At 49.6% G+C, this 13,335-nt stretch overlaps 1 protein-coding gene across 1 annotated transcript in view; it reads left to right on the plus strand.

The window, feature by feature from the left end:
- PDE10A (phosphodiesterase 10A) overlaps positions 1-13,335 on the plus strand; it is a 422,142-nt gene that overhangs the window by 384,559 nt on the left and 24,248 nt on the right. Inside the window, exons 13-14 of the mRNA XM_030886876.2 lie at positions 608-700; positions 2,938-3,124. Coding sequence (XP_030742736.2) covers positions 608-700; positions 2,938-3,124 — 280 coding nt within the window. The remainder of the gene's footprint in view (positions 1-607; positions 701-2,937; positions 3,125-13,335) is intronic.

Genomic DNA, 13,335 nt, shown 5'->3' on the forward strand with positions numbered 1-13,335 from the left:
GATCAGGGTCAGCATTGGCTGGATTGGCAGTAAGCCTGCTTGTTTTGGGAATAAGCTGGAACCCACTTGATGACTGTGGGTTTAGGTGAGTTACCAGAGCGCTGACATGTTCCATGGCTCAACATGAGATCCATCTACCGTCCATGAGCTTTGAGAAGAAACGTCTTGGACGCTGTTGGGCACCAGATGTCAGTAGGGGAATGAGTGCCACAGGCCGAGTGAGGCTGCTCAGAGCAGGAAGTGGCAAGCTCAGGCTTCCAAGTCCCCGTGTCCTCCCACCTGGGCAAGTCAGGCCTCCTGCCAGGCCCAGGCTCCCCCCCACACCCCCGACATGCTTATCTGACTCACAAATATTTGATAGCAGCACTGCATTAGAATTTGAAAGTGTTACAGTGAGTACCAGGAGGCTTCAAAAAGCTGGTGGGGATATCCCATTAGCTTCTCATTTCATTTCCCCCACATGCTTTTGAAGCCCCGTCATAGGACCATTTAACACCAAGCAAGGCCGTATACAGAATGAGTGTTTGGCAGTGATGGCGTGTTTCAGAATCACGGTCTTCCGGCATCTTCCCCTCCATAGCCACTCCTGTCCTTTGTGTGTGCACAGGTTCTCCATCGAGAAAGGGATCGCGGGCCAAGTGGCGAGGACGGGGGAAGTGCTCAACATCCCAGACGCCTACGCGGACCCACGCTTTAACCGGTAAGAAGTGGGCACCAGCCTCCAGGCCTGGGAAGAGTGACAGCCCTGGAGACCCACGGGGCCAGTTGCGCCCCCTCCTGTAGGGTCACTGTGGAGTGGAATGGGCCCGACGGCAGTGGGTTCTGTTGGAGGATCAGGCATACAGGAGTTCAGCTGGGCAGTCCCAGGGACAGCTGCGACATCAGGGAGGCTTGGCAACGCCATCCCCTCAGGTGAAAGAAACCACAGGTGCGTCACCCGCCAGACTGCCAGTCACACCGTGAACACAGTTCCTGCTGGCTTCCCCGGAGGGGAAGCCCTCCAAAAGCGCTTCCTAGAGGAACTGAACATAAGGAGCCCTGGGGGCATCATGGGCTAGGACTTGTGTTACTAACCACAAGATCAGTGGTTCAAAACCACCAGCAGCTCCACGGGAGAAGGATGGGGCTTTTTACTCCCTTAAAGAGTTACCAGTCTCAGAACCTCACACCCTGCCCTGCAGGGCTTCTATGAGTTGGCATGGACTCGATGGCAGTGAGTTGGTGTGTTTTTGTTTTGTTTTGGGGTTGGGTGGGTGCAGTTTAGAGGAACTCAGACAGGGCTCTCCTCTCTGGGAAGGACCAGGTCTTGTGCATTCTAGTCACACCATCCTACTCATGGGCGCTCCCGTCTGCTCCCTCCAGTGGATATAGACCAGGCCAGCACAGGAGAGAATGAGTGTGGTGGGGTATCACATGCCCCCACCTGCCACCAGGAGACAACTGGCTTAGTGCATGGCAGGCGGGCGGGGACAGTGAAGCAGGGGTTCGGGGGTGGAGGAAGGGGTGTAATTTGCCAGGGCCTGCTGTAAATCATGTAGGTAGTGACGCCCATGGTCTTTGGTAAATCATGACCAGATTCAAAGAAACGTGCTGTTTGAACCAGTGCATTACATTTCCACCCCTGGTCTGTCTGTCTGCCTGTGCTTTGTGGCTCCTGACCCTTCAGCCCCTTGATGAGCAGACAGCCCACTGAGAGAGGGAGCTGGGGAAGCTCCTGAGAGAAGAGGGACCCGAGGGACAGCACCTTAAGAAGGGTTTTAGTGAAACACTCAGATGTCACACAGTCCCAGTACAGTGAACCCTCATTTATCGCAGTTAATCGGTTCTAGACCCTACCGTGATAAATGAAATTCCACGAAGTAGGATTCCTTATTTGTAAATCAAATATTTTCGTAGTTAGAGCATAGAGGACATGAAAAAACACCCTTTAGTCACCATTACACTCATATTACCCAATTTATTAAACGAAAAAGGGAAAATACAGTAAAACATTTTGGACGTTACAATTATCATTTATTATTTATTATATTATTTATGGCATCAAGTGTATACAGTATGAGCCAATCAGTGGCAGTCATGACAGAGCATGCGCTGTTACGCGGTTACCGCGATAGAGTGAAGCCGTAAGTCAAAGCGCGAAGAAGTGGCGAGGGTTCACTGTAGTTAGAAGCCCACCGTTAGCTGGAAGTTATTTGTAGTAGAAACCCATCTCTTAGGCCCTCTTGTGCGTGGCGCAGTGGTGAAGTGCTCGGATGGAAAAGGATTGGCTGCTGGCAGGAATATGCCAGCCATGCTGCTGGAGAGAGACCTGGTGGACGCGGCTGTGAAGACGGTAGGGGCAGTTCCTCTCTGTCCCGCAGGCCATCTGGTGAGCCGGGATCTACCTGATGGCCCCCAATGGCAGGAAGTCAATTCATCCAGGCACACACAGGGACCGTGCGTTCACGAGAAGGAAACTTTCCCCGATAACCTATCCGGAGTCTGTGAGGTGATGTCCTGGCCACCTCACCTCTGAGGGCCGTGTAGATGTGCTTCTCCGCAGACAGACTTCTTTCTTCTGGCCGTCCCCAGTCTAGTCAGTATTGCTGCCCAGCGCCGCGATGTGAACACGTCTTCCTGGCTCACTGTCCAGCTGTCGCGCTTCCAGGAGACAATGGGAAGGGCCGCCTGACTGACTTTTAACCAGTGCTCTAACGAGCGCTGGGGCAGCAGCTCTGCTTGGTGCAGGCCTCCTTTGATTTCTGCACTGCTGCTTCTATGGGCCAGGACAGTAGATCCCAGTAAGGGAACGAACTCCCTGACAGCGTCAGCGTTTCCAAGATGTTCAGAGAGAAGCAGGTCGCTTACAGGACAGCGTCCTGATGCCCGGCAGCCTGCCTAATGGATTGTCCTCTGCCTGTCTGCTTTTGTTTCGGTGTTGTCTGTTGACTCGTGCAGGGAAGTGGACTTGTACACAGGCTACACCACCCGGAATATCCTGTGCATGCCCATCGTGAGCCGAGGGAGCGTCATCGGCGTGGTCCAGATGGTGAACAAAATCAGCGGAAGTGCCTTTTCTAAAACGGACGAGAACAACTTCAAGATGTTTGCGGTCTTCTGCGCGTTAGCCTTGCACTGTGCTAATGTAAGTCACACGCGTCCTCAAGCTCTGCTCCCTCAGAAAGCCTCCGCAAGTAACGTAACGCAGGGCTCCTTGTCCTTGTGACGTTGTCTCCGTTGTACGTTGTCTCTGTGAACGAGCGCAGTGATTCCTGGTAGTGCATGCTTTTAAGAAACGAAGGCGGGGTGGGGAGAATATCAACCAATGTTTGGCTTTCCTTCCGAGATGTGAAGATGTTGAAAAGCAAAGGCGCCGAGTTCAGGCATCAGCCCTCTTTCTCTTTCAGGACGTCAGTACATCCCTGTGTAAGGAAGGTGCCACCCCAAACCCTGACCTTTGTCAGACGTATGGCACCGGGGCTTTGGCACGGAAGCCTGGTGACGACCATGCCTTACCACCAACCAGTGCGTCTGTGACCGATGCTGGTTCATTTCATGCCCCCAGTGGGTCTTGCCTTCTTTACAGTTTGTTTTCCAAAGCCTCGCTTCACAAGAGCTGAGTCTGTCCTCCTTCCTGGGCATGTCTACTATCCAAAACTCGAATGTTTAGTATTCTAGACACTCCAAAGGAGCCCCCCCACCCCCCCACCCCTGAGGTGCTGTGGAGTAAACATTGGACTGATAGCTGCAAGATCCATGGTTCAAACCCACCAGCTGCTTCGCAGGAGTAAAATGAGGCTGTCTGCTCCTGTAAAGCCTTGCAGCCCGGGACATCCTGTAGAGGGTCACAAAGAGTGGGAACCTATGTGACAGCAGTGGGTTTGGGGATATTCTCTGGTCCGGTCCCTGTACGAGTTCTGAAATTAAAACTGAAACTAAAGAACAAACAAGCGAAAGCCTTGCTTCTGTGAAGTCAGTTCTGACTCAAAGCGGGACCCTTTGGACCGGGTAGGACTGGCCCTTGGGTTTCCGAGACTGTAATTCTTTCCAGGAGCAGACGGCCTCATCTTTCCCCTGCGGCGTGGCTGGTGCTTCCAAACTGCTCAGCTTGTGGGTCGCAGCCCAATATGGGAGGGCACCTTTCATTTCCTTTGCACAAGGCGAAACAGACACAAAATAGGAGGTTCCACTTTGGTAAGTTCGTGAAAACGCTTTTGGGACACAGGGCCAAATTCTGGGGCAGCAACCTATTAACTCGGGGAAATGATTGGAAACAGCAAAGAGGACAAACGATTAGGAAGAATAGCTAGGGCAAAGGTGGAGGCCAGGGTCAACTGTCCCCTCCATGCTGGGGACAAGAAGCCCATCCTGGCTGTTCGCCTGGTCATGCTGCCCTCTGGTGGGCACTCCTTTTGTTGCTCAGCTCGCCACGTCCATGCCTTGTTTGGCTTCAAATAGTTCTCCTGTCCACGGAACTCTCACAAAGACACACTTTGACAGCTTGGATTTGTTTTTAAGCTAGTTTAAAAGTGACAACAAATTGAGTCTACTAACGAACAATGCGAACACACTTCCGGTTTCATCATATTTGAGTGACTTCATTCCAGTCCTCGGTGGGAGTCCTGCCACAATTTGGCTCCCATTCTAAGGTCGCTATGAATTGAATCCACTCAACAGCAGTGGGTTTGGTTTGGGAGTGTATAGTCCATGTAAAGGGCCCTGGTGGCTCAAGAGCTAAGTGTTTGGCTGTTAACCACAAGGTCGGCTGTTCGAGCCACTCCTTGGGAGAAAGCTGTGGCTGTCTGTTTCCATGGAGATCTCAGTCTAGGAAGCCCTGTGGCACAATTCTGCTCTGTCACGTGGGGGTCACTCTGAGACGGAATGTACTTCTTTTTTTTTTAAACCACTTTATTGGGGGCTCATACAACTCTTATCACAATCCATACATACATCAATTGTGTAAAGCACATTTGCACATTCGTTGCCTGTGACATGAGTTGGAATGTACTTGGTAGTACAATACAGCATGGTCCATTTAAAAATCCAGGGGGAAGTTCTAATGATCAAAATTTTAATATCATCCCTTCCCCCACCCCCACCCTCTGAGCATACATTTCTGTTAACCTATTAGAGTTTCTTCTACAGTAACACATTTTATGTATGAAATAGATTATTAATTACCCTAAGATAATATGTTAAAGTAAGCATTTAGAGGAAAATGGAAAGTTTTAGTTCCCTTACAGCCTATTATTGGGTGTTCAAAATTGTTTTTAGATTGTGGTACTAATATATAAAGTTATTAGTACACAAAGTAATTGGAGGAGGCTGACAAAGTTTGTGAGGAAATGGGATTAAAAGATAAACAGATGAGCTTCTCCACATAAGCGCCCTCAGGGTTAAGAAAGCTTTATAAGGGGTAGCAGTAGCTATTTTGCTCCTCCCTATAGAACCAAGGGCCCTGGCAATTAACCGTGTCCATGCAGTCTGTGTTGCACTGTGAATCCAAGGAAAATGGGTGCCCCTTAAATTTCTTTTTTTTTTTTTAAAGATTGTTGTTGTTGTTAGGTGCCATCAAGTTGGTTCTGACCCATAGCAATCCCACGCACAACAAAACAAAACAAAACACTGCCCGGCTCTGCACCACCCTCACAATGGTTCCTATGCCTGAACCCAGTGTTTAAGTCGTTGTATCAATCCATCTCATTGAGGGCCTTTCTGTCCCTCTACCTAGCAAGCAATATGTCCTTCCCCAGGGTCTGGTCTCTCCTGACAACATGTCTAAGCACTATGCTACACAAAGTCCCGCCTTCCTTGCATCTGAGGACCACTCTTCCAAGACAGATGGGTTTGTCCTTTTAGCAGTCCATGGTGCTTTCCACGTTCCTCGCCCACCGAATTCAAATGTGTCGGTTCTTCTCCGGTCGTCCTTACTCACTGTCCGGTTTTCACAGGCATGGGATGCAGTGGAGAACACCACGGCGTGTGCCAGGTGCACCGTAGTCCTCAAAGTACCATCCTTGCTCTTCGGTGCTCTAAAGACGGAGGTCTTGTGCAGCAGATTTACTGAATGCAAAGTGTCCTTCGATGTCTTGATTGTAGCTTCCATGAGCAATGATTATGGATCCAAGCAAGACGAAATCCTTGACCACGTCAACCTTTTCTCCACTTATCCAGATATTACCTATTGTCCAGTTGTGAGGACGTTGGTCTTCTTTGCATGGAGTCGAAATCCATCCTGAAGGCTGCGATCCTTCCTCTTCATCAGCACGTCCTTCATGCCCTCCTCAGTTTCAATAAGTGAGATTGCGTTAACTGCATATCACACCGGTGGTTAATAGTCCTTCCCCCGTTCCTGATGCCATGTTCTTCTTCATATAATCCAGCTTCTCTGGTGATCTGCTCAGCATACAGATTAAATAAGTCTGGTGAGAGGATACAACCATGACCCACACCTTTCCTGACTTTAAATCAGGCAGTAGTTCCTTGTTCTGCTCCAAGCAACAAAAAGAGGAAACAAAATACAAGCCAGGGGAGCTGAATCATGCCTAAGGATCCCCCATGGAAACTCTCACAACACTGCCCTTGCTGGATGAGAAGAGGGGGCTTGGTCGTCGGCGTGGAGGAGAAGGACCCTCTGGGGAAGACTTCACTGGTGTTTTCTCTTTCGGAAGCTCCGGTTCACATTGGCACAACAGTCCGGCAATAAGCAGATGCTCGTTGGCTCTGACCCACCGGGAGTCCATGAGAAAGACGCCTTGAACGTCCTAAACAACTGTTACCATGACCTCTGGCCTTGCCTGCTCCACCAGATTGCAGCCACTTGCTGGTAACTGCACCTCGGACTGGGCGTGGTCTTCAGGACCGTACAGGTAGAGCTCTGTTTCACCTCCTCTTACATTCTCCTGAGAAAGGTGTCTGTCGGGATCTTGACCCTGCTTTCAGAAAATTCCGCTGGGAGCTCTGCTCTCGTCTATTCTGAGAAGAAATGACTGAATGGTGATTCCCGGTCTGCTGCTTCTTGGGAACAGATGAAAACGAGAAGCTTCATGTCGCACACATCTCAGCACATGAGGGACGTGGGGAACAAGCAAGCATTTGCTTGGGTCTATCTTGTGAATCAACATTTGTAACACTCCTCCTTAGGAATAAATCAGAGATTTTGAGCATACCAAGAGAAGAGGGGGAGAGTCTTCATTTTTCTCTCTTTCTCACGTTGGTCCTGCGGTCCACACAAACGTGAACAGCTACTTGGGTATAAGAAGAGCCAGACAACAGTACATCTCAAAAGTCACACGTCAAGATCTCGAAGGACAAAGTTGTCGGTGATCAGTTAATAGCTACCCCCCAACAAGGAGGGCCAGTTAACAGGACGATTCTTCAAGTTTAGAAGCAACCACTAAGGGCAAAGATGAAGAAACTGAAGGCGCGTCTCACCTTCTGTTGCAGTTAGGGTCACTGTGAGCCAGAATCTACTCCGGGCCCCCCAGCATCATCAACAACAGCAGCAACTTCCTGCTGTCTAAAACTGGTCAATCATGCAATCCAGATGCATTGATAACTGCTGGTGGTCGGAATGGGAGGGCTGGAAATGAGAATGAGGGTCGTAAGTTGGGCAGAATGACCATAGTGACGGAAACGACGCTGGAGACTACATGCTAGACATTTGCAAATGAGGACCAACTCACTCGCAGGACTGACTCGTTGCAAATATCCTTTTCCAACAATGTAAACAATGGCTGTGCACATAGACCTTCCCTACGGATTGCCCAAGAATCAACTGGACTCCGTCCAAGGAAAGAAGCAACGGAGCTGCTTGTATCACCATCAGAGCAGGACCAAGGGCTGACTGCAGCGAGCCACTTAATATGGATCTTCTGGCCACAGCCTCGATCCCACCAAAGGACCTTCCCTGCATGGGTCTGATGAGACGGTGGGCTGAAATACTCTTGTTTTTTTTACACTGTCCCCCCTGGATACTGTAGTGTAGAGACCCTCTCAAGAATATGTTGGATGCATTGAACATGAATGACTGAAGACAAGAGGAGCTATGGGATAACATCAAGGCCATCATCCACGAGGAAAGCCAAAGGCCATTAAAAATGCAGAAAGACCAGACCCAAATGGAAATTGCAAGAGAGTGACACAGGCTCTTGAAAGTAAGACGTGGCAGTGACTGAAAGGAATAGTGAAGGTACAGAGCTGAATGGGAAAGCCCAGAGGATAGCTTCAGGGACTGCATACCATGGCCTGATGATGTGTGCAAAGACCTCGGCTGGAAACCAGCAGGGGCGAACTGCATGGCATTTCTCCAACTGAAAGGACTGAAGGAAACAGAAACTCAGATGCCGTGTTCGAGTTTTAATATCGAATGATTCCCGTGGGCAAAATGCCGCCCAATGCAGAAAACATCAAAAGAAGACAGACACAATACAGAATCAGTGTCCATAAAACAACTGATTGGCACCTAACCATTTCAAGAGGTGGCATCCGATTAAGGCCTGATGGTCTTGAAGAAAGAAGTCCAAGCTGTACTGAAGGCACTGGCAAAAAGACGACTCTAGGAATTGATGACAATGCCAATTGAAACGTTCCGACCTACGGAAGCCGTGCTGGAAGTACACACTTGTTTCTTCCAAGAAATTGTAACTAGGTGTACTAGTCTAGGTACTATGGAGAAACAAATCCACAGCGACTCATGTTTTATGTAAAGAAAATGTGCATCACGAAAACATCCCAACCCAATGCTGCCCAAGCCCACAAGTCCAACATTAACCCATTAACCCAACACCAGTCCACAAAGTCCTCCACCTCACAAAACAGAGGCAATGATGCCGACTGCAGGAGGAAAGCTGAGTCAGTGAACTAATAAGCATCTCAGCACTAGCAGGGGTCTCCACACGGCTGCTCCAGCACCCAGGGCTGCATCGGGATAGGTCCATGTGGCTTCTCCTTGGGGATGTCTTGTAGGAAGTCAATCTTGCAAGCTGAAGCAGGGAACTGCTAAGACAGCTGCACCCCGTGCAACCATCACAAAGCAAGAGACCCGAGAACTAGAAAGGCGAGGCTTACCACCCATTTATCCCTCCGCCTTTCAATTAGCCCCACATGTGATTATCGGCCAGGCTGGCACAATTAACTAACTCACTAGGAAAGATCTACAGTTACACCTATTCCAAAGACAGGTGATCCAACAACAGTCATATTAAAGTTACACTCAGACCAAGCTTTGCTCATGGTACTTCAGATACAGTTGCAGCCTTGCCTGTGGGAGGAACTTGCCGGAAACTCAAGCTGGATCCAGAAGAGGACGTGGAACATTGCTGGTGTCATATGGATCTGGCTGAAAGTAGGGAATATCGCCGAGACTGTGCAGAGGCATCTGACTGTGTGGGTCCTAACAAACTATAGCTACCTTTGAGAAGACGAGAGCTACCGAGGACTGACTCATGCTCCTGAAGAACCTGGACATGGGCCAAGAGGCAGCTGTTAGAACAGAACAAGGGATACTGCATGGATTCAACTCAGAGGTTGTATGTCAGAATTGTATCCTCACCACCGTCATGAATATGGATGCTGAGCCTATGTTCCGAGAAACTGAACTACATGGAGAAACGTGTTGCATCAGAATTGACGTCAAACTCATTGACAGCCGACAAGATTCAAATGGCACAACTCCACTTGTAGAAAGTGAAGGAGACTTGAAAGACTTAGGGAAGAGCAGCCTTCAGTGTAGAGTATTCCTGAGTGCACACACACACACACACACACACACACACACACTGTCCTCACAACTGGACAGTGAGGCAACGTGATGATAAACTGGGGAAAAAATGAACACATCAAAGGTTTCAGTTTACATAGATCTACAATCAACACCCTGGTCACAGCAGTTCAAAAACAATCAGCATATGACACTAGGCAGATCTGTTGGAAAAGGTTTCTGTGAAGTGTGCCAAAGCAAAGATGCTTCTTGGAAGACGAAGGCTCACTTGACCCAAGCCATGGGGTTCTCATCACCCCTTGTTACGTGGAAGCTGGCCATCCAACAAAGGGTGGCTGAAGAAGCTAGGAGGCCTTAGAATGACGGTGAATCTGGACTGCCAGCATGGCGACCCAATCTGCCATTGGGAAGTACATCCAGAACGTTGCTGAGACTCGTGGGCAGCCAGACACCGGCTCGCAAGCTTTGGGCGGGTGATCACCTGGAAAGACCAGGTCCTGCAGGAGGACATCATGCCTGCAAAGTGGACGGTCAGTAAAAACTAGGACGTCCCTTAAGGAGATGGAGTGACAGTGGCCGCCACTTTGGGCTGAAACCTAGGATGGTAAGGACGACTCGGCGACTGGACAGTCAGTGTTTCTGTCTGTTAGATGGAGGATGTCTATGAGCCCAAACGGATTCCGGAGCACCCAACTTCAACATTTTTTTTTTTCAGGTGAGAAAGAAAGCAACACCCCTCCCCGCTCCACAAAAAAAAAAAAAAGCAACTCAAACTTGCAGCCATTGAGTAGATCCTGCGTGTATGATCGCCCTGACAGGACCTGTCCAGACTAGTGAAGGGCACAGAGGCTATGGTTCATTCCTGGGGGCCAGGACATGCATGGGAGGGGAAGGAGGGGTGGGGCCAGTCTCAAGATGCAGACTTTTCTTAAGAGCATTGGAACAAACCGGAAGTGGATTTGGGTGATTCCTGCCCAGCGTAGTGAATGGGGCAGGGTATTCTACTGTATGTCCTTGTGGACACCCTTTGTTGTAGGAAAATTCATATGAGACTAGTACCAAAAAAGTGGAGGTTCAATGTGTCCCGGAAGTTCCACTTTTCAAAGAATGGTGTGCTGCTCCATTGTCCCTGAGGACAATCCTCCCCTTAGTAGATTCTTTTGTGACCCAGGGTGCTGCGATTGGCCGCCCTGTGGTTACCCCGAACTCGCATGAAGGAGAATGGCTCATGTAGTTGTGGGTGCTGGTAAGTCCCACATACAAAATCCAGATGTCCACCTGGCGGATCCTCCTCGTTTGCAAGCTGCAGAAGCTGATGAGCAGAGAGGGGCAAGCCAGACGCAGGGTCAGAAGGACACTCTCCATTCCTGACCCACTGCTCTGGCTAGAAGTGAGATCCCTCCCCTGCTGCAGAGATGGCTCACCTTATTCTACCCCGCAGGAGGGCACCCACTCACAGCTGGGTCAGATAAGGCAGTCAGTATCTCCCCCACCTGCTGACACAGATGCACCTGGGGAAAGAATTGTGTTGGGTTAAACAAACTAACCAGGGCCAGAAAAGCCTCAAACAATTCACTGCACCGCAGTCCCCTCTGTTTCTTCTGCTCATAGTGATTCCATGGGGCAGAGTAGAACTGCCCCGCCGGCTCGCGGGGGGGTGGGGTGGGGGGGTGTGCTGTTGTCTTCATGGATTACCACTCAGTCTAAAGAAGGCCCACATCCTCACAACTGGGCCAGTAGGTAACTCCATGACAAGGGGAGAAAAGTTTAAAGTCCTCGAGGGTTTTGTCTTGCTTGGATCCACAATCAGCACTCATGGAAGCAGCAGTCAAGCGAGCAACCAAGGCATCGCACCAGGTCAGTCTGCTGCACAGGGCCTCATTCAGTGTTGAAAAGCAAGGACGTTACTTTGAGGACTAAGGTGCACCTGGCCCAACCGATGGCGTTTTCAGTGGCTTCATACGCATGTGAAAGTTGGACATGGTCTAAGGAGGACCAAAGAAGAATGGAGACATTTGAATTGTGGTGCTGGTGGAGATTATTGAAAGTACCACGGCTGCCGCAAGAACAAACCAATCGGTCTTGGAAGAAGTCTGGCCAGAGTGCTCCTTAGAGGCAAGGATGGTGAGACTTCACGTGTTTTGGGCATGTTATCAAGAGGGACCACTGCCCAGAAAAGGACATCAGGCTTAGGAAAGTAGAGGAGCAGTGACAAAGTGGAAGACCTTCCACAAGATAGATTGACACCGTGGCTGCACCGCCAGGCTCAAACATAAGAACAATGTGAGGCTGGCCCAGGGCTGGCCAGTGTTCTCTTTGTGGTACACAGGGTTGCTATGACTTGGAACTGACTTATCAGCCCCCAACAACAACAACGGTCCCTATGGGAGAAGATAGGCAACTTTTCCCACTGAGTTGGTTGGATTTGAACTGCCAACCTTGTGTCATTAGCCCAGCACCTAGCTGTCAGAGCTCCTTTGACTCAAGTGGTGCTACTCATTCGTGCATATGAAAATGGTTGAAATGTTGTTACATAGCCAATGGCCATGGGGCTGTGTTGACTGTGACCCTGTAGGACAGTGTAGAACTTCTCCTGTGAGTTTCTGAGACAGTAACTCTTTATAGAAGTGGAAAATCTATGCTCTCTTCTGTGGAGCGGATGGTGGTTTTGAACTGCTGACCTTGTTTATAGCTAGCAGCCCAAGGTGCAGATACTATGCCACCAGGGCTCCTTTGTAACAGATATTTAACCAAAATGAAGATAATAACCATTAGGAAGATTAGGTGCCCCAAGCCCACTGCTTTTAAATGTATTGCAACTCAGCAACCCTGTAGTAGAATGGCCTGGAAGTGTTTCCTAATCTGGGATGCCCTCAAGGAAGCTGGATGCCACATGTTTCTCTGAAGGAGCTGCTATTGGATTAGAATCACCAACCTGTTTCTGCCAATATCTGTTTGTGTACAGTCCCAGTGGGCAAGATTGCAGGCTGCCCAGGTGGCACCACTGAATGTGGTATGAATGTCTCCTCCAAGAGAACAGAGCTCCCTGTTGTCCCCCAGTAGAGGGGATGCTCTTTTTTACTATCTCTAACGCCCAATGTGAAGGAGGCTACAGGTTAGTAGGATAAGAGGGCTGGTGGGGACCAAGGATGAGTGAGTGTTGGTGTGGAATAAGGATGAGTGAGTGTCGGTGTGGAATAAGGATGAGTGAGTGTCGGTGTGAACCAAGGATGAGTGAGTGTTGGTGTGGAATAAGGATGAGTGAGTGTTGGTGTGAACCAAGGATGAGTGAGTGTTGGTGAGGACCACGCATGAGTGAGTGTTGGTGAGGACCACGCATGAGTGAGTGTTGGTGGGGACTAAGGATGAGTGAATGTTGGTGTGGACTAAGGATGAGTGAGTGTTAGTGAGGACTAAGGATGAGTGAGTGTTGGTGTGAACCAAGGATGAGTGAGTGTTGGTGAGGACCAAGGATGAGTGAGTGTTGATGTGGACTAAGGATGAGTGAGTGTTGGTGGGGATTAAGGATGAGTGAGTGTTGGTGGGGACTAAGGATGAGTGAGTGTTGGTGTGGACCAAGGATGAGTGAGTGTTGGTGGGGACTAAGGATGAGTGAGTGTTGGTGTGGACTAAGG

This window comes from Echinops telfairi, unplaced genomic scaffold, assembly GCF_000313985.2.
Source record: "Echinops telfairi isolate 266 unplaced genomic scaffold, ASM31398v2 ScPeMD7_3533;HRSCAF=4204_0, whole genome shotgun sequence".
In the NCBI taxonomy this organism is placed as follows: Eukaryota; Metazoa; Chordata; class Mammalia; order Afrosoricida; family Tenrecidae; genus Echinops; species Echinops telfairi.